Source organism: Ips typographus, linkage group LG11 (assembly GCF_016097725.1).
Source record: "Ips typographus isolate SLU linkage group LG11, UJ_Ityp_2.0, whole genome shotgun sequence".
NCBI lineage: Eukaryota > Metazoa > Arthropoda > Insecta > Coleoptera > Curculionidae > Ips > Ips typographus.
In genome coordinates, this window is record NC_138432.1 from 5,993,540 (window position 1) to 6,018,164 (window position 24,625).

Here is a 24,625-nt window from a genome sequence, read left to right on the forward strand (position 1 = left end):
TGATACAATATTATATTTTTCTATTTAAGTGAGTAAAGTTTCTTGCTATGTTTTACGGTTAACGTCACGTAAGTACTTTACTGGTTAATACAGGTAAATGACCCTACAAGAAGCATTCAAAGTAAACTTGAAACTGTGTTGGCACACGGGCGGACAGTAAAAGTATTTGTTTTAGATGGTCATCGAAATAAGAGACTTTAAAACAAACACAATTGGTAAACTTGACAAACAACTTGACAGTCAATTAAAAGAATTAAAAAGGAATTTTATGCAAACAAACGGCTTCGATTAAAAAAAAAACAATATGCATACCTAGTAACAAAGGGAATTACACAGTGCAACCATAATACGCCAATAAAACCGAAAAACCATCAATTTCGGACTCAATTTCGGCTCATAAATCTTTAACAGTCAATTTTCCTGCATCGGTTGTCCAAAAGCGTGATCTGCATATTTAAATCTGCATGTGTTCACGCGTTTTTTCGGTTAAATATTCAGACTTCGATATGCTATTGTCGGATAATGGTCAAAAACAGTCGTGTTTATTGGATGAATCTCGATCCCATAATAACGTTATGTGTTAAACGAGATATTAAAGTTTAACTTGTTTGAATAGTAAAGAATTAAATACAATTTTTTACCAGAAAAAAAGGTATACGTGTTAGTCAGCCGTTTTGAGATATCTGGATTTAAAAGTTGGTATTATTTTTATTATCTAGTAAAAATAATACCTAATGATGAGATTTATAATTCTATCCGATAATTTTCATGATAGCATGTTTTCCATAATTTCAGCCCTTTAGGACGAGGGAAATTTGTAAGGAAAAGATACTAGAATAAAAATTCTCTGGTTAATTGAAAACTCGAACGGTATTTAGGAAGATTATTTCTCGAAATGTCACCAAAAAGTCTCATTTTTATTAGGTATATTTGGATATTAACCACATTATTATTAAGAGTGGAATATCATGTATCAGAGTTAATATTCACGTTAAAACTTGATTTAACTCAAGAAACTTATAATAAATCCTCTGTGGGTGTTTGAATCAAATTTGAATATAAAACATAGAAAAACTAAAAATTGAAGGATATGAGCAGTCTGATAATAAGATAAAAACTATGTGGAGTTGGAGGATGTGGATTATGTGGAGGAGAGGAGTATGTAAGGAACTGAATATCAGTAGAGAATAATTTTACTGAAACCTACATAGAAAAAATATGAGTACATACTAGGTATATAGGCTGGGCACAGGCATATTCTGATATATGTTGGTACATACGACGGTACAAGCCTGGCATATATTAGTAGAGATATCAAAATACATACAAGATTGCTAAAGGGCTTTAAACTTTTCACACTTCCACTGTTTTGTTTAAACCTGAGAAACTGCCAATTTGACTGACAAAGTATGAACTGTCATATGTCGATGGATGGCCAAGGAAATGGGGTTTCTAACTATCCATAAGTATTGATTTACTGGTTAGATAGTTTGGCTGCTACAGGGTTTCAAACTTGACGAACGTTTTCTATCTAGTTTTTTATGCACTGTTTCGTTCAAACCTGAGAAATTGCCAAAGATTTGACTAAAATGAAAAATGTCCAAAAACTTTGGACATTTGGTATAGCAGAAATAGGATAAACGTATTTGTCTGTTCTGAACGAACAATTTTTGCTATTTAACTTTTTTTTCGATCTTGTTATATAAAGTGGTGAGGATGGTCTAAAGTTTGCTTTGAAAGAAATTAAATATCTCAAAAACGGCTAATCATATTTTCATCATTTTCTGCTCTTTAAATCGTCTCAAAACTCATGTTCAAGTTAGTTTATCGACTTTCCAGTAGAGGGCGTTTTACCAAAAATTACCCTTTTATCCTAGATATCTTGAAAAAATCAAATGCAATGATAATGCTTTCCTAATCTATAAAGAATCCGATTAACTAGCGTGCTGTGACAACTGCAGTACTCTATCTCTTCTGTAACACAAGATAGCTTTGAAAAATCGTTAAAAAGGCCTTTTTACAGGTGTAAATAGTACATTAATAACTAAATAAGATTATGAAATGGCTGGTAGCAACTCCGTTTCCATTAGAAGCATTTTTGTTTGTTTTTTGAGTTTATGAACGCAATCCTGCATAAACTAACATCTTATAGAGAAACCCTTTAACCATCCTATTTAAAACATATATTAATCATATTTAGTCAGTCAAGCAATGTTTATAACTATAGAAAGGTCTTTTTTAGCAGTTTTTCATGATCTCGTGTTACAGAAGAGCAGTTTTCACACCACGATAGAAAATCAGATTCTTTAGGGAATACACAATAGAAAGCAATACCAGTGCATTTGATTTTTTCGAGATATCTAAGATAAAAGCGTAAATTTTGGAAAAACATCCTCTACAGGAAAGATCAAAATTGAGCATGTGTGTCGGGACATTTTAAAGCACAAAAATGCTCATTAAAATGGCTCAAAAACGAAGTCTCAGCGATCAACGGTTTTCGAGATATTCCATTTATGTCAAAGCAACCTCTGGACCATCCCCACCATTTCATATGAAGAGATAGAAAAAAAAGTTATATAGCAAAATTGTTCGTCGAGAACAGGCAATTACACTCATCGAATTTTTGCTATACCATTCCAAATTTTTAATTTTAGTTTTATTGAAACGCCCTCTAGTGATAGATTTAGAAATATGATAATTATTTCCAGCCCAGTCTCGTGGCCACATTTACTATACAGATTTGTTTCCTGAAGCGCTACTATGTATAGTTTTCGAGAAACAGCCGCGTCACTGCACTGGATTATTGGAATACCCTGTACAAGGTAATTTTGACCAACCCCTTAACATCCTTAATTTTGATTCTACCAAAAAATTTGGTTTGTTACTCAAACTTAGGAACGATTTTCAATCAAAATTAAGGAAGTTAAGGGAGTGGTTAAAATTCAACCAATTGGTAGTTTAGCTGATACATGGCTTCAAACTTGACCAATTATTCCTAACCAATTTTCATGCACTGTGTCTGTTCTGATGCTTCAAAATATTGAAACAAATTATTTTATGTAACTCCTTCACACATCTTAACACCGAGAAAAGACACATTTGTAACATTTCGGTAAAGTTCCAAAAGATAAATAGCTATCTTTTCAACTTTATTAGACTCCTTATAGCGAAACGCTAAACGAGTTTGTGAGGGAAATTCGTTGCAAGTCTGAAATGGTACAACTAAAACATATTATATATTCATTAAAATTATATGATAGTTTCCGTACTTTATGCCGCTTTGTTCCCCGCATTTTCCATGAAATATGATAACTCTTAAGAAAATAGAACTGAAACGTTAAGGCGGATTATAATTAGGATACATTTTAGTTTCTAGCTCGCCTTTTTGAAATAAGCAGGTAATAAATGTATGAACATTTAATGGACTGTTGCCTTCAGTAACGACGCAATCTGCTTTGCTTGAAGTAGCTTTAATTAATGAATTTTCTTTAAATATGCATTTATTAGAGATATAAAAGCATTGATGAATAAGTAAGTGACAGATTAAAGGGTTAATTTTTACTGGTTTGTACAGCATTAACCCTTTGTCGTCGAATTACCGAGTTGTCGTTTATCTTAACCCTGCGACAACTTCTTAATTAAACTTTATTGGCCCCGACTTTGCCTGTATAATTATTTCAAGCGAACTTTCTTGTTGTACAGCGATTATAAAGGGGCAGTGAAAGTTTTAACTCGAACGTTCAGGTGGGAAATGTTACGCAGTGTTTATCTGGACAGAAACTGAGGAGGATTTTAATTAAACTTTCTCAGGATTAAGGTTTCAGCCAATAAGCGTAAAAGCACTGTTTTCTCATTTAAGTATGTTACCTAAATAATGTTTGAGAATTGAAATTTGTGCAGGAAAACCCAATGGTGCACGTTCCAGCTCTATGTTTGTCCGTCAGAACAATGCTTTTTGAAGGGGGAAATGAAATTGCTCTTGCCATTCCCAATCTAAACAAACCCCGCAGGCACACATTCAATGTGTCCTTTTTGTACTCTTTGTTCAATAAACCCTCCCATACTTATTCAGAACAATAGGGAGCAATTAAGAAATTTAATAAACCGGTTCATTTCTTCAAATCGAAAAGTCAAGTTGTAAATGGAAAAGTTTGTGCTTTCACCTCTCTAATCCTTCTTTAGAGCGTGGCGAAGTTTTAACAAAACAACCGCTCTCGCTTTAAATACTCCGAAAAAGAAGCAGGTAAAACATTAGGGAGTTTTACCGCAGTTTATTTGCATAAGCCCTGGGAATCCTCCTTGAGGGAGGGATTAAAAAAGATTCACTGAAACTCCCAAGTCACTGCGAACTAATTTACATTCGGTTTGTGGCAAAAATGAAGATAAAGAAAACTGAACGTCAATTGTTCCTGTTCATCTTTCTCTCTACTATAATATTGTGTAAACGTCTCCCCCAAATACAAACTTGCCCTCAAGCAACTGTCTGATTAAGAACCTTTCTGAAAGAGGGCCCCGCTTTCACTTGTTACTTACGGAAAATCGGTTTCGTATAATAACTATAGAAAGGGAGTGAGGAAAGAACACACAGCCTTCTCTACAAAATATTTATTAACCGCTAAATGTTAAAAGGGGGGGTGGTAGATTTTACTTATTTTTAAGGGTCACATTGATCCCAGTAATTTAATGTCAAATTAATAACTAATTTTGCCCATTATGGCTATATCTATAAGTTTAGTTTGTTAGTGTCTTTTTCTCCAGTTAAGCTTCTTTCTAACTCACCTCCACTTTGAGAACATGGACTTCTACTTCACTATAGAAAGGAAGTTTTCATACACTTTTACACTCTGACTTAAACATTCAGAAAACCTAGGAACAGTAAAATAATCTTTATTCAACATTCCTCCGTTATACGCGATGCACAAAATAATGTTTGCTGAAAGTAAATACGGTGACTTTTAGAAAAGAATATTCTGCGGCAAAAGGACTTACAAACTTTCACCCGAGTGCATTTAGTGTCCCCCTTGTTTTATTAGAAACCCGAATAATATTATTTAAACAGAAACAAACAGACCTTAATAATTTACCGAGAGCCCGAAGCGTTTAGTTCTTTACAAAGATTTCCGGCCTTCAATTGCAATTTAGTTGCATTCTCCACAACGAGCTTTTGTATTTGTACATCTCACTAAAAAGTACTTTCATGTCAAAGAAATTGAATTTTGCAACAGGGATTAGGTTTGTCTGAACTGATGTAGTTTGAGAATGAAGCTTCACTGAATATGTTCTTCTTGCCAAAAGGGTAGTCATCACATAATCCATTCTAATGTAGTGTGGCAGCTTTACTTATCCCTACACACTGCATTGAAATATATTCAGTTGTAATTCACTATTTGTACTATTTTTTAGTTAATCTTGTATTTATAACGGGTGTTTTTATTATCGTAAAACTATTTTTCATCATCGCAGAACTTCATCCAGCCCTCTATGGTTGATTGAGTGAAAATATAAAGTATAGTGGGATTAATTTAACTTTAACAGTACAGAAGTCTGACTATAAAGTTTGAAAATCCATCTTAGAAAATCAATAAAGCTTTGTGAAGCAGATAGGAAACTATAGAGGGCGTTTGACATCGAATAATGTAAAACGGGACAACCACACGCGACCTAAATCTCATCCGACTCAAAATGGCTGCCGGAGTGTGACGTCAGTCGCTACAGAAGGAAACTGTAAATTGATCTGTTTGTCGACAATATTGCAGCAAAAAAAAACTGTAAACTATTACAGTTTTCTTCTATTATTATTCCACTCTAACTTGATAATGATTGGAAGTTCATTCACTCGTTCATTCATAATCTGATTCGAAAATAATGAATGGAGGTGAAGCTCATTGATAGAATGGGGCTTGCAAGTATGCAATAATATTTGAACCTATTTCGCCTTGGTTTTGTCACAGTCACAGACTTTTGGCAATGTATGTGGAATATGTGTAATGTGAAATATGCATGTGCTGTGCATTTGGTGTGATTAGTGCGTTAATTAAATAATAACAGAATACTTCCAATTGTGGTTTGGCTCATTCTAACTCATAGAATTTCATTTCTTCATCCATGAGAGTTGAAAACATATTGTAGAAAATTCTCCAGAGACATTATAGTCTTTCTTACCAACCTACACCAGATCAATGTAATAATTTCAACTTGATTTTTCTCTTTATATTCAAGCATTTGCCCTTGATTTATATGGCTTTATTTTCATTACTCATATATCTTTCATAAAATCATTATATTAGACTATGAAGGCTTTCACGGCCGGTCAAAACTGAAATATGAAAGTTATCCGGGCTTATAAGCCGCCAATGGACCACGGGTTATAAGCAAGCCCGGATAACTTTCATATTTCAATCATTATATTTTTTATCTGATTCTCTCATTTGAGAATGTCTGTAAAAAAGTGGTTTCCAATTATTATGTTATTTATTATTTAGTATGCATTATTGACAAAGACAAAATTATATATTATAAGTAGGTATTTATAAGGTCATGGATTTATAAAACTACTGACAAAACAATAATTTTTAAAATAAACTTTTTTTATTATTCCTATTTCTTACCCTATAAAGTAAACAGGAAAGTTCAACCATTCATTAATTTTTATTCTAGTGGTTTTAAAAATCAGCTTAAATTTTTTGTATCCTATGTATAATATTATAATGTAATATAGTTTTATTAACATTTGCAAGCAGGTGATAAATTATTAGTGCAGAATATACATATGTATATACCTATAATAATAATAGGTAACTTGTTAAACACAGACTAACATCACTATTACAAAACCAGTCTTACAGTTTATCATTTTAGCTAGTGGGGATAAATCTACAAAATGTCCTAAGAAAGTAAGTCGCACCATAACCTCAAATCAGTATCCCTTCAATAGATAAATTTGTTTTGCAGCTCATTCCAGCTAGTTTTTCAAGCAAACGTGGTTTCTAGTTGTTGATACAAACCATCAATCATCTTCAGGCCTGGAAGTAAAACTTGAACACATTTGAAGTGTTGATAAGTGAAAAATCATGGAACACAGACCATAGTTGAACCAAGTTGAATTAGCACATAAAACCACCTCCTATATTGTTCTTTTTTTTTTCAGTAGAGTGACATGTTTTCATAAATGGGTAGATATCACTGTTCAAACTTTGTTGGACTTGCCACATCCACAACCTACATCAGAATTTGGACTTTCTAAACAGGTGAATTAGGTAGGTACTTTTAGTATCATAAGTAAACTATAATAACTATTCAAATAGATTTGTAGGAGAATCACAGTTACAGTAGTGGACAAAACCTGTCAGAACATTGAAAATTGGGTTGGTTAATCTCGTGGAATCATCACTTTCAAAGTTATCTGGTTTAGTGACTTTTGTGTTGTGTTTTCTTTTGTTCATGTGTTTAAGTTCAACCACAGGTTCCACACAACATAACTGTTTTGTTTGTTGTACCTATGTTGTATGTAAATAAAAGGGATTTTTTGGAATCACTGATCAGATTATTTTTCCTAGATTTACAAGTTAAGGTATCTTAGATGTCTTAAACATATGATGTGATGATGTCTCTTGAACAAGTATTACAATAAATCTTCCTATAACAGGAATAAAAATGGGGCCCTAAGTAAGAGTGGGACCCTAAGCAGACAGCTTACATTTATTAGTGAATGATTTTAGCCAAACTTGAAGATGGCTTAATCACTTAGTGTTATGAGTCACTAGGTGCTGTTAGCTGTTATGCTAAGTTAGGATTTTATCTCTGAGCTTTCTAGAACTTTTTTCCACTGTTTGTTTTTTGCCATCTGTTCAAAGCTCTTCACCAAACTGGATGTAGGGACTCTGCAAGTTGAAGTGTGAATCAATAATAACATAATAACAAACTTTCAGTGTAAAAATCGTTTTTATTTGCAATAATTGGTTGTGGGGAAAAGTGGGTACAACTAAAAGTTAAGCACATTTTGTCCTTTCTTAATCAAACCACAGACCACTAGTTGACTAGTCCATTATTGTTTACAAACCTGAGAAAATAGAAGGAGTGCAAGACAGCTGGATTTAATAATAGTTTATGTTTTATATCTACCCATTTTTGAAGACTCCTCATTGTACTGAAAAAAATCCATGTGGGAGGTGATTTTTTTTTATCCACTTTGACTATGGTCTGTGTTCCATGATTTTTCACTTATATACACTTCAAATGTGTTCAAGTTTTACCTGCGGGCCTGAAGATGATTCATTGGTGGTTTTTATCAACAACTAGAAACCACGTTTGTTTGAAAAACGTAACCATTCAACCTGGAATGAGCTGCAAAACAAATTTACCTATTGAAGGGATACTGATTTGAGGTTATGGTGCAACTTACTTACGACATTTTGTAGATTTATTCCCACTAGCTTCTAATAAAGTATCTTTATCGGCTTTCCGTTTCATTTTCTTTGCTTTATGCATGTAATAGTTAAAATGTATGTAAAAATTAACTCGATTAACAAGTTTGGCAAAGAGATAAAATGACATTTCTTTGTTATGATTGTAAAATGTTGGCAGCGCGGAAATTTGTTTACGGGCCATAGTTACCGTGCGGCGGGACATTCAAATTTTCGGATTTTTAGAGGCGTTTTGCGACTAAACGACTAAACCCACAGTACTGAAAAAATTACAGGTTGATAGCCGAAGTTGCACTCTACAACTTTTATTAAGGAAGTTTTATAATTAAATGAACCGTACAGGCGCAAAAAAATCAAAACCGTTTTCCCACGCTAATCTCCTAATAATATACAACATACATATCAATAAAAAATAAACTTATTGTTTTATTTAACTTCTATCTACGTTAGGTTAGGTTAGGTTAGGTTAGTTTAGTTTAAGTTAGGTTAGGTTAGCTTAGGTTAGGTTAGGTTAGGTTAGGTTAGGTTAGGTTAGGTTAGGTTAGGTTAGGTTAGGTTAGGTTAGGTTAGGTTAGGTTTTAAAATCGATGATATTACGAAATAACTATAAATTGGCATGTCTATAAATATAATACATTTTTCTACTTTATACTTGAATTAAAAATGCATGATTATTTATTGTTTGTTGTTTGTAATAAAATTTTGTAAGAATTATGATCAAAAAGTTTTTTTTTGCTCTTAAGTGATTCCCTCTCATAACAAAAAAGGTAGGTACTTTATTCTGTAAACAATTGTGGGTATAAAACTACTTAGTAAATACAGGGTGTCCCGCGAGGTAAGGGACAAAATTTTACTATGAGTTCTTTAGGTAAATTCGAGTCGAAAATTAGTTTTAATAGTGTTATTGTGCCAAAAACTACAATAATGCCGGAAAATAATTTTATTTAAGAAAAAATTTTTTATATTACTGTGAAAATAACTGTTTACAATAATTGCTCAAAGTGTCCACCTTCACATTGTAAGCATAGTCTAGCTCTTTTAATGATGTGGCTGATAGCTTTCCCAATAACACAGGATAATACTTAAATAAATAAAATTAAATTTAAAAAAATCATATCTTGGTAAGGAAGCATTGGCGGACCCATGTTCATAGGACATTTTCGACTAGAATTTACCTAAAGAACTCGTAGTAAAATTTTGTCCCTTACCTCGCGGAACACCCTCTGTATATATCACATGAACACCCTCACTACCTTTTTCAGCAAGCAAAATTACTTGTGACCAAAAAAACACATCAACTTAGATATCGAGGGGGAAGTTTAAAACTATAGTGGATAAAATTTTTAAATGGCATCCCTAGCTTGTAGCACATTATTTTAAAACCCTTAAAAACCCCGATTCATCACCGTTTAAAAAACTGAAATCGGTTAATCCGTTCTCGAAATAGGGTCAAGATGACACAATTTTTACTAAAACACAAAATCAAATCAACTTTGTTAGTTTTTTCAATTTTGATTTTCAAATTTGTTAAACAGTAATGAATCGGGGTTTTTAAGACCTTTAAAATAATGTTCTACAAGCTAGAAGTGCCATTTAAAAATTTCAAGTGGGGGGACCACCGGGGGCAAAACCTAAAATACCATGCCCACTGATTTTAAATATCCCCTTCGATAACTAAATTGACGTGTGTTTTTTGGTAAAAACTAATTTTCTTTGCTGAAAAAATTATTTTCAGGGCGTTACACCATTCTGATCTGTGTCGGTTCAAGAACTTCTGTGGAAGCCTTTATAAAATATTGATTTTACCCGAGAGTCCGCCACTACTAGGTCATGGCCAAACGTAATATAATAGTAAATGGTAGTAAATTAATAGTAAAACGTGTCTCTGAGATCGCGTATAGTAAATTTAGTTTATCACTTAAGTTGAAGATGGCGCCCCCATTGCGTAGGTCCCCTGTTGGCCAAGCGCCATCTCCCCGACTAAACGTGTACTTCGAAAATTTTTATGTATATCGATCGCGCTTGGATGTTTGCGACGATGCCACTTTGTCAACTATGTACCTATAACTTGAGAGTGCAAATGATATACTCAAGAAAATGCACTAACATTTTTAAAAAATTTAGACTTAACCCGAACAGCCTAATACCAATATCTACTATATTGCTCGTAACTAACCTAACCTATAACTTATAAAATCATTTTATTTAATTACTTAGTTAGATACTTCAATAACCGTCATTTGCACCGTCTTACTTTAAGCTAAGCTTAAGTTAAGTGTGGTTCAGAGTGTGACTTTTTTCACCTAAACTGTCACAGTCTGACCCACACTTAACTTAAGCTCGGCTTACAATACGGCGATGCAAATGGGGGTAAGTATCGTTCGGATTCTTGAGAATAAATAACCCATTAATGTTTGTTAATCGATCATTTCAGAAAGTAAATATATACATTGCATATTATCAAATAAATAAAATGAAAATAGAACTTTGAAACATAACTTATGTTACCAAATAATCATAGTAAAGTTGCTAACCAAGTTAGCCTCTCCCATGATCCTTATTGGTTTTAAGTCCCTGCATGTGAATACGTCAATAATATTCAAAGAATGGCTTATTTAAGTCAATATAGTTATTAATAATATTAATAGTTATTGTCAATATAAGTCTAAATATAAGATTAATACTAGATTAATTACACATTATTACAAAAATAACCATCACAAAGACTTTTTATTATTACAATTGGCAACGTTGCATCAAACGAACAGTAGGTTCGATGAGATTTATGCCCAATGCACAGTAGGCTGCTTGAGATTTAGGCTCGTAGCTACCGTCTCTGTAAAACAACCAATGAAACCTAAATTCTAATGACATATATTAATTGTATGATTTAATTGAACTACTGTTTGTTAATTGACACTGCATATAAGATTTTACCTTCAACCTCGTTGTAAATAGCTAATTACGCATAGTTTTCCGTCACGTAATGACGCTTTTTACGCTCAGTTGTAAAAAAAACGCACTAATCCTGGAGAAAATTGATTTCGTTCCCATTTCTTACTTTATCAGAGTATATTATTTATTATATTTATTTATCGTACATACAGTTTTAAGTAAATACCAGTTCATCTAGAATATCATCTGCAATATACTGAAAGTACTACGACTACTACTTCTAAATACTAATAATAATTCAACGGAGGTATACTATTTAAAGTGATTGAAAGAGAATTTCAAGGGCTACAAATTGGTATTTTGTACCACCCTATAACTGCCACATTAACCGAGTTATGGAGTGTTAAAGTGGAAATTATCAAATTTAGTTTAATTTGTTTTTAACATTGAATAACTCTACTCTACTCTACTAATTGATCATTTGAAGGGCTTTAAGTTGGTATATTGAACCACCCTGTAATTGTGACAGTAACCGAGTTATGGACTGTTAAAGTTGAAATTGTGAAATTGAGCTAAATTAATTTAACACTGAATAACTCGGTTATTTGACCACGTTTACTATATAGGCACTATATAGGGTGGTTGAATAACAATTTCAATGGCGTAACAACTGTAATGTTTCCATAAATAATTATTTTAAGAACAACACTAATAATTAGATAACCGGTTTTTGTAAACAAATTTTATTACATAATTATTTTTTTTTTAGTAGTATATAATATCTATGATATATAGATATGTATGTAATATGCTCGCTGAGCGAAGGATCGGAGAACAATATAAAAAGAACCAACCAGTTGTTAAATAACGAGTAAATGGGAAGATAAAAGTTTTCCATATATTTTTGTAATAGAGTAATAAAATAATAAAATGGCATTTGTGAGTAATTTTTTGAATTCAAAAGCGTTCAAAATCACATGACACCCTAATTACAAAATCATACGGTGGTCACGTGACCTTCCGATCATAACGTAAGCCCTAACTCTGCAAGAAAATGGCGATTGTCGAATGTCAAACTGAAACTTCAACGAATGTCAAAGTCAGCTAGTCGACGTTGCTAACTCTACTTGGTTTATTGGACTTTATCGTACTATTAATTCAAGTCTACCACAATTTGTCTCTGACTGTCTTGACAATAATTAAGTCTGAAAAACGGTAAACGTCTTTCTAAAAAGGCTAACATAAAAATAGCCCTTATTTACATTTACAGCTTACAGCTGCAAAATTCTGAATTCTAAATAAATTATTTTGTTCTCTTGTTATTGGCAACGTTGCTTCGCCTGACAACTTAACCTAACTTTTGAACCACCTAACCTAAAAAGAAGTTTTTACAATCATTTTTAATTTTAATACAAAATTAAATATTTTAAGCTTTGCAAAAGTAAAAAAGGAGTCATGAACTCTCTTAAATTATTATCTGTTAGAGGTAAGAGGTCACTCAACTAAGAAAACCAATGTTATGGGAACTTTTTTAGGTCCATCAGTGGCTTTTGTCCAAGTATGTGGAATAAAAAACTTTAAACCACCCCCAACTTTTGATCGTAAGTCTTTTTCTTTACACACAAACCAGTTTTTTTTTGCTTACACCATTCTATATCTTCCATAGATATTGAATTGCCTGACAGGCCTAAACTGAGATTTGTGGACAAAGTTCCACCATTTCCACCCAGTGTACGTCCACCCAAGATGCAAAAGCGCCTTAGGTATATGAGAGGTCCTGAAGATGTACACACCTTTTTACTGCACAAACAATATGCTATTGTTGTATGTTTGCTAAACTGTTTCAGTGACAGTTTTTTAGCCACTTTTTACAGGCTTTAGGAGGTGGTCGGTTGAAATGGGGCCACTTTGAAATGATGCGACTTACTTTAGGTAGAAAAATGGATGCTAATAGAATGTTTGCTATATGGAGAATAGACTCCCCTTGGCAACCAGTTACAAAGAGAGGGGAAGGTACTCGACTTGGTGGTGGTAAAGGTCCTATTGATCATTATGTAACTCCAATTAAAGCAGGTTTGTTAGTTCTCACTGTTATGTTAGTTGTGTTGAAATGGTGGGTTTTTTTAGGGAGAGTTATCATAGAGTTTGGAGGCAAGTGTGAATTTAAAGAGGTAGAGCCCTTCCTGACTGATGTAGCCAACAAGCTGCCTTTTAAAGCTATGGCTGTTTCACAAGAAATGTTGGATAAACAAAAGGAACAAGAGAAATGGCAGGAAGAAAATAACCAGAATCATTACACAATGAAGTATTTGATACAGAATAATATGGGAGGGTGTCATAAATGGTTATCACCTTGGGATCTAAAATATTTTTGTAAATATGTTTAGCTAATATAATTTGTATAAAGTAATAAAACTCTACAGTTGTTATTGAAATGATTTACTTCACAGCTTACAACACTGTTATGCTGCATTTTGATTATTATTATTATTATTACTTTTGGATTTGGGTGGAGGCAAATCAACTGAAAAGGTGCCTTCTTGAATTTGCTCCTCCCATTTATCAACCCAGGCATAAGGGCATATTGATTTGTAAATTTTTTCAAACTGGGCACAACAAGGATTCCTACAAAATCAAAATGCAATTTCTCATACTCATTTTTTACTACAAAAAGTGAGCGTACTTTTCACCTAAAAGTCTCATACACTTCTTGTAGTCAACAAACATGGTAAAGCACCACTGAGAAACGTTAGAATTCGGAAATCTGGCATCTGGAACGCACGTTTTGTATGTGGGATCGTCTAAAATCTGAAATTAACTTCTTAATTTAAATAAGGTTGCTTGAACGTTTATTCAGGACCTGGACAGTTTTTATTCACCACATCGACAGCAAAACTTCTTGGTTTTTAGAAAAAAAAAACTGTTGTGTTATAAGATAAGCATAAAAGTTGAAACTTACTGGATCATGAGGCTTTCTAAAAAACGGAGGGTCGGCCATTTAGCAAAATTAAATTGCACTAGAAATTTAGACTAAAAATGGTTAAAGACTTCAGAAAAACGTTGAACGTTTTTGACAACGTTTGGGATTTATTGCTGGTAATGTCTCAGATATCTGCAGGTAAATACACTTGCATGATATACAGTATATTACAAAAACGTCATTAATAAGTTTGCTGTAAAACCAATTTTATTACGACTGTATTTTTTTGAGCTTATGTAACTTTAAAGCTAAAACACATTACATGGAGAAATGGGATACTAAATACAATACAGGAAACTTAGAAAATAACAATTCTTCGACAGGAAATGGACGGTTTCTGCTAAATCTGATAAAGCCGTAGAATCATCTGGATATAGACTATACAGAGAACATCAAATATATTTCAAAACACGCCCTTGGAGAGACTCAATAATGATTATTATAGAAACAATCATAAATTAGACACTGTTTCTAACTAGATAACGGAAGAACCGTATAGGAACAGTTACCTGAAGCATTTCTGCACATTAAAGTCAATAAGCAGTCTACTTGCACTAGCAACTGTCTGCTCTACATCAGTATCTAGTAGATCCATTTTTATTCAGTGCATTTACCACCGTTGGGCGAACGAATACATGCGAAAGGATAGCCAGGTCAGGATCTATAAGACTTTGTATCAGGCCAATAGAAACCAACAAAACGAAAAGAATGCTTCGAGTAGCCGAAATGAAAAACGCTCAGGACTATAATAGATAGTAGATAGATATAGACCGAATTAGGAACACTGACATTATGGAACAATGTGGGGTGCAAGACATCGTAAAAGATGGGGGACACAAAGAAAAATATATTGGTACGCTCACGTGAGAAGAATGGATGAGGGAAGACTGCCACGCATTGCACTTTGAAGGGAAACCAATAGGGAAAAGAGCACCCGGAAAACCACCTAAGAGATGGAAGGACAGCTGGCAGTCCACCTCCCAGGAACTGATCCAGAGGAACCTGCAAAACTAACAGATAGCGAGATCTTAAATATGAATAAGAAGAAGAAGAGCATTTACTATGTACCGAAATTTCTGTATTAGTAATATAAACACACAGAGGGATAAAGATACCTACTAAAACTATTCCTGGTTATTCAAAAAAGCTGAAACTCAGTTTTTCAGTAGCTAATAAACTATCTTTAGGATCCTAGGCGGTTAAAATGCATTTTGGAAAAAGTTGAATTTTATGATCAAACAACTAGGAAGATTCCCTAGCAATTTTTTGGGATCAAATTTTTTTCTTTTCAAAATACATTTTTAACTGCTTAGAAGGATAAATTGGATCATTAGCTACTGCGGAATCCAATTTCACCTTTCTGGGAGGAGAACTTATTTTAATATATTTTTTCTAATTTTGGCATATAAAGTGACACTTTTCAAAACTGATTAGAGTGACAAAACGTTTTACTTTATGTAACTAGTTACATAAAGTGATACTTTAAATAATTTTAACTAGTTATGAAAAGTTCATTTCATCACTCCCTGTTTTTATGCATTTCCTTAGAAACATATGGGCGACATCATGTCGTTGTCACTGTTTATACAAGGTGCTATGAAAGTGAATATCTGTGTTAAATCACTTTAAAAGATGGTTTTTACCGCTTTTTGGTCACAATTAGAAAAAATTATGTATGCAACACGTTTCGAAAATGTCTTATTGTGTAACTGGTTACATAAATAGCTATTATATTTTAACAGCTTTATTATAAGTGGGATTGTATTAGTTTCTTGTGCTGTGAGTAGAAGTCAAAAAAGTAAAGTTGGATGGAATCACTTTTTTGATTGGCCTCCTTTACTTGACATCCATTCACAGAACAATCAATTAGTTAATTAACCATATTAATCAATTAATTTTAACTTTTTTTCGAAAACTATTAATTCGTGGTTGGAACCGCAACACATTGCAAGATTTAATCTTCCCATTTTTTGTTGAGTCTTGGGAAAAGTAAATGTAGCTTTAGGGTGTCCACCGAAACTAGAAAAATGTATAAGGTGGTGTATGAGAAAAAATCTTAGGGAACCTCTTGTCTAAAGTAATGCCGAAAAGATGAGATGTAATTCTAAAATTTAGAACTAATAATGATTGAAACTTAATGATAAACCTGAGCTTGTTCTAGTAATACACCAATCATGTAGGATGTCGAAATATTTCGCTGTAAAGTAAAGCATCAGTTCTCTAATCAAACTGAATGCCAATCTCTGACAGACCAGATATTATAACAAACTTAGAGGTTCATTATTATTGATATCTACAGGGATAAAAGTTTATTAGGTAAAATTGAGGGGGTATAGGAGCTAACAATAAGGGAACCAAAGAAGACAATAAACAGCCTCTATAAACTAGAATACAATTATCGATAATCTGAAAGTGTAGTTTAGATATTCTCACACTCAATATTTTGTTATGTGATGCAGTGCAAGTATATTGCAAGAAAAATGATACCAGTTTGAGCAGATCAAGACGAATATGTCTTCAAAAGGCACCCATCATGCTGATGAATGTCAGAGAGATCATATTTTTATAAGATAAACCCCTTTTAATGGGGAGGTAATTCTCACTTTTATAAGCTAATTTTCCAAAACATTTGTATGCTTACACATTTAAAACTAAACATTATTTTATGGTTGTTATCAGTTATAAATAGCAAATACTGAAAATTGACTATAACAATAATTATAGGAAGAATTTCAACCTACGTTAAACTTTTTATCAGAAATTGAAAAACAGAATTTATACCGGATATTAGAAACTCTCTAAAACTCTTTATATCTGATTGGTGAGACTTTCTTAATAAAAATCGCATTTTTCGCTTCAATAAATGCACCCATTACCTTGTAAATAAATGCAAAGTGGTGGTGAAGTGGTTATCACGTCGGCAAATTAAGTCCTAACTAACTCCGGAATTGGTTTTTGAACTTCCCGATGGGGTGGTCCTAATTCGATTGAGGAACGTTGCATTTTTTATTCAATTTTATTTCTCATTCTTGCGTATTTTTATTAAATCAGAGACAACTCTTCTCTGAATTAATTTAATATGCAGTGTGGTTTGTGAGTTTAATCATGCGAGATTTGTAATAAAATAATATATTAAACTTGTCGTACAAGATTAATCAATAGTGGTAAACTAAAAACTAGTTTGCTAGGAACTTAACAACTATAACCATTTTAACTATAATGGGAAATTTACTTAAAGCTTTCGTTCAGGTGATTGAGCAAAACTTGTCACTACCAAGGTCTCCACATGTCTCCTTGGGGATTGTTATTATCTCCCCTAGGAACTTCACGAATACCCTCAACTCTAGAAGGTTCTTCTTGACGTTCTGCTATAGCCAGCAAAGGAATTCCACTAAAATTTCCCATAGATGAAGAAGATTCAGAATGTGCAATTTTAATAAGCTTGTTTGGTTTAGCAAAGCCTTCACTGACTGAAGATTGGCTTTGTAGCATCTCCATATAGTCCCGCTTAATGCCTCTGGAGGAATAGAGCTGGTTTTCTTCCAAAAGACTGGATTCTTCTTTCTGTTGAGCTTGTTTGAAACGTTCCCCTTGGTTAGTTATCACACACAGAGGCTCTGATAACTTCCTAATTACGCTGGGGTGTTCTACAACTTTTCTTGATTCCAATACTCTATGAATTGGAAACTTCATAGTTTTCACTTCCATCACTGTTGAGCTGATTTGTGGTACTTGATGGTCTTCACCAGGGTATGACGCTTTCGGCTTGGCTATGGTAGGTTGCAAAGGCCGGAACCCTTTCGGGGACTCCCGGGATTGTTCCACAGGGCTCAGGGGTGGACTCAAAATTTTTGGTGGGTCACTACTATTTTGATGTGAGGTTACTGTGGCAAAAGCGCTTGGACGTTGTGGAATAGGGTTGTGAGAGGGGAAATAAGAGGAAAGACTTGATGAATTAGGAACTAGCAAGGCCAATTCACCTGTAGGCAGTCTGGAAATTGATTTGTTAATTATTATAAGTTATTAACTAAAAAACTGAATTGTACTACCTGCTGGGTATTAGTTGAATCCCTTGAGGTAACTGAATTTTAGGGTTGTTGTTTTGGTCTCCAGTGCCAGACAACTCACTTCCATTAGGATTTGATGAGTTGAAGAGTGAACTTCCAGACATAAAAGGCACTGACGGTACTGAAAAATGGGCAACCTGCTCTAAACCATTTATACACTTCTGCAGATGGTTGGAAACTCGGTTTCTGATGGCACTGTCTGAAGGGGTATCTGATTTTGTGATAAACCTACGCAACAAAACAATATTAAATGCTAAAGTTACTTAAAATCGTGTTAACCAACCTATCAATTTCAGAAGCGCAGTCATTGAAACCGCTTTTGAACTTCCGGATAGCTGAAGGATCAGTAGCCATAGCTATGGCCAGTTGCTGTCTCTGAACGCTTTGAAGGTGTTTCACAGCCATTTCCAAGATATCGGCTTTTTCTAGTTTAGTATGACGGGCGGGCTACGCAAAGTTCAGTAATTAGCAATTGCAAACTTGAAGAAAAAAATAATAGAATGATACTCACGTCTTTGTTCATAGCCTCCAGAATTAGATTCTTAATTTCGTTGAGACAATTGTTGATTCTGGCTCTCCGGCGTTTTTCCATTATTGGTTTGTGGGTTTTTCTTAATTCAGCTTTTGACATGTTGGAAACTTGCGCTTCTTGCATTGTTTCCGATTCCTCGTCACTTATAGGCATAACGTCTTATTGTTTCCAGGATTTTTTCACTCAAAATGTTTGTGTATGTTGATCGGTAATGTATTTAGTATTCCAAAACTTTGTCAACTAGTACACGCACTTTAAATTAACACAATTTTGTCACTAGAACACCATCGCAACCACGAAACATTAATTCACTTCACCATCATCCTGATATTGGTCACTTGACCCGAAATGTTCAAATGACGTCCCATTTTCGAAAACTTCCGATATACATTCCGATACAGCGTGGGAACCTACCCCTACCCCTGTGCTGGTATTCTTCGTCTCTCTCTTACATAATGAAATAGTGCCTTTTTGGCTCAGGTATACCGGGACACTACCAAAAGTGGGAACACATTACAAATTCTTATTAATGTGCCTTTTGATTAGTTTATTACACATGCTATTCCCTTTGACATGCGACTTAGTAGTTCAGTATGCTATTCTTTGTGAAGTAATTATTTCCAACTTATAACGCATTATAACACTTTGATGGTTTGAACAGGAGTTTAGAGTGGTAATATCTGGTGTCTCCCTGGTATATGATGGTATAAGGCGCCCCGTGAGAAAAAATGCCCATACATTGACCCAAGACGTGCGAGCAGTTCCCACGTACAGGGTTGTAACAGGTATGGTAACTGTACTTCGCTGAATGCATATACGAAGGGTAAATTAGACCTGAATGAGACGCTTTTTGTTGCCGATTGATTGAGAAACCCAGATAAAATTTGATGTGTTGTTTTTATGAAAATTATCAGTGGCGCACAGAATATCTAAATAAGTTTTTATTTTGGTTAACTGTTGACTTACTATCTCTTACCGATTTCGAGATTAATTAAGTTTCTTTTTTGTGTCCCTACACAGAAATAGGCTGAGCATTAATTGTTTTTTCTTTCTCCTCTGGACATCCGGAGGAAAAGGAGGAATAATTTTCTTCTTCTCTTCATCATCTGAGAGATTTAGAAACAAAAGTCAGGTTTGTAAGTAAGAAAACCAAAATAATCTTAACCAAAGCTCTGTTAACTCTTTATTTTTGATAATTTATACTGTATTGGTACAAATGCAAAACCATTATTTCTCATGTTCAAATTCTCACCCTTTGATCAACATGTGAAAAAAAAACAAAATTAATGATCGCTTCCTCTTTCATTGTATCATCCTCGTCAGTAACAAACAAAGAACCAAGCACTCCTTCCGCTGAGATATCAGGTACATCATCGTCGACCATTCTTTTTCCCATATATTAAAGAGATACCTGCCTTCTTCTGCTCCTTGTAAAGACTTGTCCTTATATTATCACTTTTTCTCACTGCCTCCCTCCACTTAAGTGAGTGCAAACAAGGCCATTATGGGAACTATTTCATTTTTTGGCCACATCCGCTCTAAGACACACGCCTAAGATTTTGGTCGGGAGACCTAAAAGATCTTCGTTGTACCAGTGGCGTAGACATATTTGTCTTTTTTTTAAATCACAAATTTTAAAATTGCACTAGAATTTGCACACTATACTGCCGCAGGTTTTAGGGATTATGCTAGTAAACAAGCTCAATATATTCGGAGGATGGTTCTGCCACTGGTTTATCAATAGACTGAAAAACACAATCCGGCGTAGTTTGCTCAATATATTTACAGATTTGGCTCCTAATGGGACTCAATCGGGGTTTTACCACACCGAGTGTTTGTTTTGTAGTAGTTACTATCAATATTTGCTAACTGATTTTTTGCTTCCTCTTTGTAATTGTTGAATAAACTAGAGTTTGTTTGCTTTTTTTGTAAGGGCACTTTTGTAGATATTGTGGGAAATAATTGCTGGTGCTGGATTTGAGATACTTTTTTTGTTATAAAGTGCTCATTTGTTTTAAGAAAGAAATCCTTTAATAACCGAACTAGAAAGAAAAAAACCGGTCCTGTAGGGTATACGTGGGAAAATAAAATAGCAAAACCGTCAAAGGGGGAATGCACACGCTTCGTGACCATGATGAAACTTCGGACTTCACCCTAATTCCATCACATTTTACTCATATACAGTTTGTGTGTAAAAACATGCAATTTCATTATAGTGACCATATAAAATGGACCGGGCATATCGTGTGTCGAAGCGTGTCAGCGTGCGACTATCCCAATCGGAAGTTCCCATACAGTACCACCATATACAGGTGGAATCTATTTTGTTGCCCCCTTCGTTATTCTTTCCGGTCTACATATTTCATTTAAACGCCGATACCCTTATAAATATGGGAATGCTTTATTATGCGGAAGGGTGGCAAGTCACACGTTTTTACCTGATGCTGTCGACTTAAGGCTTTTATTCATTTCCCCGTTTGGTTAAGCTTAACTGGGTAAAAATTTGTGTAATCATAGAACTCATTTTACGGGGATTTATTACAGTTTAAAAGGAAGCGTGTGACAGTTCAAATTTTTCAAAATATGTCTACAAGGAGGCGACAGTAATTTTGACCCAAATCTCTAGTAGGATGTAGAAGCTCTATACACAAGTATTTGCTTTAAGTAACTCAGTTATCTGGAAGAAATCAAAAAATTGTAAAAAAGGAAAATTGTAAGGAATTACATCTTCTACAAGATTGCATTAGGGTGCTTATGCCTTAAAGGTTTATTCCCTCAAAGCACAAAAAATGCTAAGACTCTAAACAAGTTCAACCCAGCGTAACTCGGTTATTTGAAGAAATATCAAAAAAGTGTAAAAAGAGAAAGTTGTACAGAATTTCTTTCATCCTCTATAAGACTGCATTAAGGTGCTTGTGCTCTAAAGGAGATGTTTCCTTAAAACTGTGTCAAAACGCAAGAAAGTGAATTAAAGAACCCTAAGCAATTAGGGCGGTTAATTGCAAAAACATGAAAAAAGTGCAACAGGAAAAAGTTGTAGAAAATTTCATGCTTTACAACATTGTTTTGCCTTACGGGGTATCCTAAAGGAGATATTCCCTTAAAATTGTGTCAAGTCACAAAAAAGTGCTGTAGATGCCCCTAAACAAGTTTTAAAACCACCAAAGTGTAAAGAAGGAAAGTTGTACAGAATTTCATTCTCTACAAGATTGTATTAGCGTACACCTTTCCTAAGGAAGATATTTCGAATAGAAAGATATGCTTATGTTTTAGGATTTTCATCCTTTCAAAGACCAGTAGAAACTTTCCCTTTCTTCCTTAATAAACGATTTTACAAGTTTCCCAAGCAATCTTAAGTTTACTCCAGACTAGAGTATTTTTGTTCTCCAATTCCAAATTCCGGGAATCCTCTTACGGGAATTATTTTGTGTTTTTTTATTATTTGCTGTCTTCGGCAGTTACACATTTCAGATGATTTGGTTCATTCTAAGGTTTACAGTAAATGCATTTTCTAAGAGGGTTTTACATGTTTCAACTATCCTTCATCTTCAAAAAAGTTTGTTGATAGTAAAATAGATTGAGTTCATACTTCATATTTTTAAGCTTCACATCCATATAAGCTGACTGAGACCACTTCCGATATAAGACACAATGGTTGTACATCAAATTAACTATATAGTGTTGGTTACCTGATTCTACAACAATTGAAAGTGCAGCAATGTGATTTCCATTACAATACGTTTCGTTTCATTAAACCAAATTGAAAAATTATACTCAGTAATAGTATAAGTAGTTATTTTATTTTTCCAAGCTTCAATGCAAGCAAGGGCCATATAAGCACTAAATCAAACCCATTTAAACTTCCATTCAAATATCAAACCCGACTCAGCCAAGGAAGAAAATAAGCGTGTGACTCGTGTGGCCTACCAGTACCTGGACAGCCCTTTACCATCAACCCTCGAGATTTATCATGGTAAAGTTACCATATTCCCTTTCCTTTTGTAATTAGCCGACTTTTATTTTCGATTTCTTCTTCGAGACCACTCTCTCGTGACCGACCCCTAAAAACGATAAGGGTGGGAACGACCTTGATCTTCAGACCCACAAAAAGATCATTGTGAACATTTAGAGTGCGTAATTAAGCAGAATCTTGAAATTGAAGAAATTTCCAGACATTAGTAAATAACTAAATAAAAGGGTTGAAAAAAAGGTACAGTAATAACGGACATAACGGTGAATATCTTCTCTAAAGTGTAAATAGGTGTGACACGAATAGGAAGGAAGCTTAATAAAAAGGGCTACAAGATATACCGTTACCGGGCCTGATTAAATTTAAAATCCCTTGAAAATCTGACCTTGAAGATTTTTTAAGGGGGTGATTAATAAAGGGTCCTATTGAGGCCAAAAAAAAATTAAAAGACGCAGCCCTTGTAGTTTGGGGTAGGCTACATTGGACCCGAACAGGTGCATTTTGATCTCATAAATTACTGAAAAAATGAAGTTGGACGGTAAATTGTATAGAAACAGATTTGGAATTAACTATATAAAAATTTTTAAATTTTTTCGTGTTAGGTTAGGTTATTTGAATATAATATATTTCTTTTGAGTAACGTACTGGTATATAACAAATACACATCAGTTACAAAGTGTTGTTTCACTAGTTGGGCGGTGTATCAAAAACGAATACACTTCAAGGTGGTAGCAAGTCAAGGAATTTCATAATTAAGCTTGAGGGGGCGGATTTATAAAAAGCTGAAAAAAAACTGGTCGCCTGAAATATGGATTTTCTGGTTTGGGTTGTGGGAACTCTAGAAGAATTAAATAAATATGATAGTAGTGTTAGTAGTTTTTCAAGCCCAAAATTTGTATATAGTTATTGTTGGAGGGTGTGACTTTGACACAAATAACCCATCAATAATCTCTTTTTAAAAAATATATGGAATAAACCTTTTACGGTTGAAAATTGTGAACTTCATATTTCATATTCAGTGTGAAACTTCAACGTAATTCCTAAAACACGCCCATCTCGCGAATACTTTTACCATCCAACACTTTACTTCTCCAAATGACTTTCTTTTGTTTTTCCAATCCTTTGATCCTGTACCGACAAGGGGAGCGCGCTCAAAAGAAAAAGCGACCGCTCGTGTGTTGCATACGATTTTTCCTTAATTAGGCCTTTGCCATAAAGATTTTGCAGAGAAATATCTGGTGAGTGGCTTTTTTAGTTATAATGCATACCGCCCATTACCCATTCAGATGTAATGTCAAAGGAAGCCGGTTATAAAAGGCATATGTATACACATTTTGCCGATTACAGATATGTTACATATCCAGAAATTTCAGACACAAACAGAGTTTCAAGCTTTCTCAATAGCATTTAGAGGTCTATGAAACTTTCAAAATAGCCCTAAAGATCTCTGGCAAATTAAAACAATTCTAAGAAGGTTTAAGCTTATTTGTAGAGAAAATGGAATTTTACTCTATCACTTTCTCGCACCTTCTTTAATTTTGAAAATAGTGCAAAATTCCATTACACCAAAAAAAATCATTTTTTGTGTGGTGAAACAGAAGACCCAACTAGCAACAAAAAAATGAGTAACGCGTCTCAACAAACATATAGAACGTATCTCTTCTACTTTTTAGAAGGTTCTCAGTAACATTTAGAGGTCTATGAAACTTTCAAAATGGTCCTAGAGACCTCTGGCAAATTAAAACAATCCTAGGAAGG

The 24,625-nt window shown here is 34.0% G+C and overlaps 3 protein-coding genes and 2 long non-coding RNA genes across 10 annotated transcripts; 2 read left to right on the forward strand and 3 right to left on the reverse strand.

Annotated features, from left to right (window-relative positions):
- The first annotated feature begins 5,951 nt into the window (after window positions 1–5,951).
- On the forward strand, window positions 5,952–7,531 carry LOC145735275 (uncharacterized). 5 transcript variants are annotated; one of them, XR_014179630.1, is made up of 4 exons: window positions 5,952–5,969; window positions 6,859–6,893; window positions 6,952–7,256; window positions 7,305–7,531. It is a non-coding gene; the product is annotated as an uncharacterized LOC145735275 (long non-coding RNA). The 5 variants fall into 5 exon arrangements; XR_014179629.1 differs by lacking the exon at window positions 5,952–5,969 and adding an exon at window positions 5,976–6,794; XR_014179627.1 differs by lacking the exon at window positions 5,952–5,969 and having other exon boundaries at window positions 5,976–6,893.
- A 391-nt stretch (window positions 7,532–7,922) lies between these two features.
- On the reverse strand, window positions 7,923–8,712 carry LOC145735276 (uncharacterized). Of its 2 annotated transcripts, none has more exons than XR_014179632.1 (3): window positions 8,406–8,712; window positions 8,122–8,343; window positions 7,923–8,059 (listed from the first exon to the last, which is right to left on the reverse strand). It is a non-coding gene; the product is annotated as an uncharacterized LOC145735276 (long non-coding RNA). The 2 variants fall into 2 exon arrangements; XR_014179631.1 differs by having other exon boundaries at window positions 8,402–8,712.
- A 3,771-nt stretch (window positions 8,713–12,483) lies between these two features.
- Window positions 12,484–13,747, forward strand: mRpL16 (mitochondrial ribosomal protein L16). Its single transcript, XM_081988794.1, has 5 exons — window positions 12,484–12,804; window positions 12,854–12,919; window positions 12,985–13,142; window positions 13,193–13,391; window positions 13,446–13,747. The coding sequence occupies exons 1-5, from the start codon at window positions 12,774–12,776 to the stop codon at window positions 13,703–13,705; spliced, it is 714 nt and encodes a 237-aa protein (XP_081844920.1). The 5' UTR covers window positions 12,484–12,773; the 3' UTR covers window positions 13,706–13,747.
- On the reverse strand, window positions 13,742–14,438 carry LOC145735075 (uncharacterized). The gene is made up of 3 exons (XM_081988795.1): window positions 14,278–14,438; window positions 14,002–14,126; window positions 13,742–13,943 (listed from the first exon to the last, which is right to left on the reverse strand). Exons 1-3 carry the CDS (start codon window positions 14,314–14,316, stop codon window positions 13,781–13,783), a joined length of 327 nt encoding a protein of 108 aa, XP_081844921.1. The 5' UTR covers window positions 14,317–14,438; the 3' UTR covers window positions 13,742–13,780.
- Window positions 14,439–17,422: 2,984 nt separating this feature from the next.
- Window positions 17,423–21,569, reverse strand: LOC145735506 (uncharacterized). Its single transcript, XM_081989433.1, has 5 exons — window positions 21,336–21,569; window positions 18,877–21,278; window positions 18,649–18,812; window positions 18,348–18,593; window positions 17,423–18,289 (listed from the first exon to the last, which is right to left on the reverse strand). Exons 2-5 carry the CDS (start codon window positions 19,048–19,050, stop codon window positions 17,569–17,571), a joined length of 1,305 nt encoding a protein of 434 aa, XP_081845559.1. The 5' UTR covers window positions 19,051–21,278; window positions 21,336–21,569; the 3' UTR covers window positions 17,423–17,568.
- Between the last annotated feature and the right edge of the window lie 3,056 nt (window positions 21,570–24,625).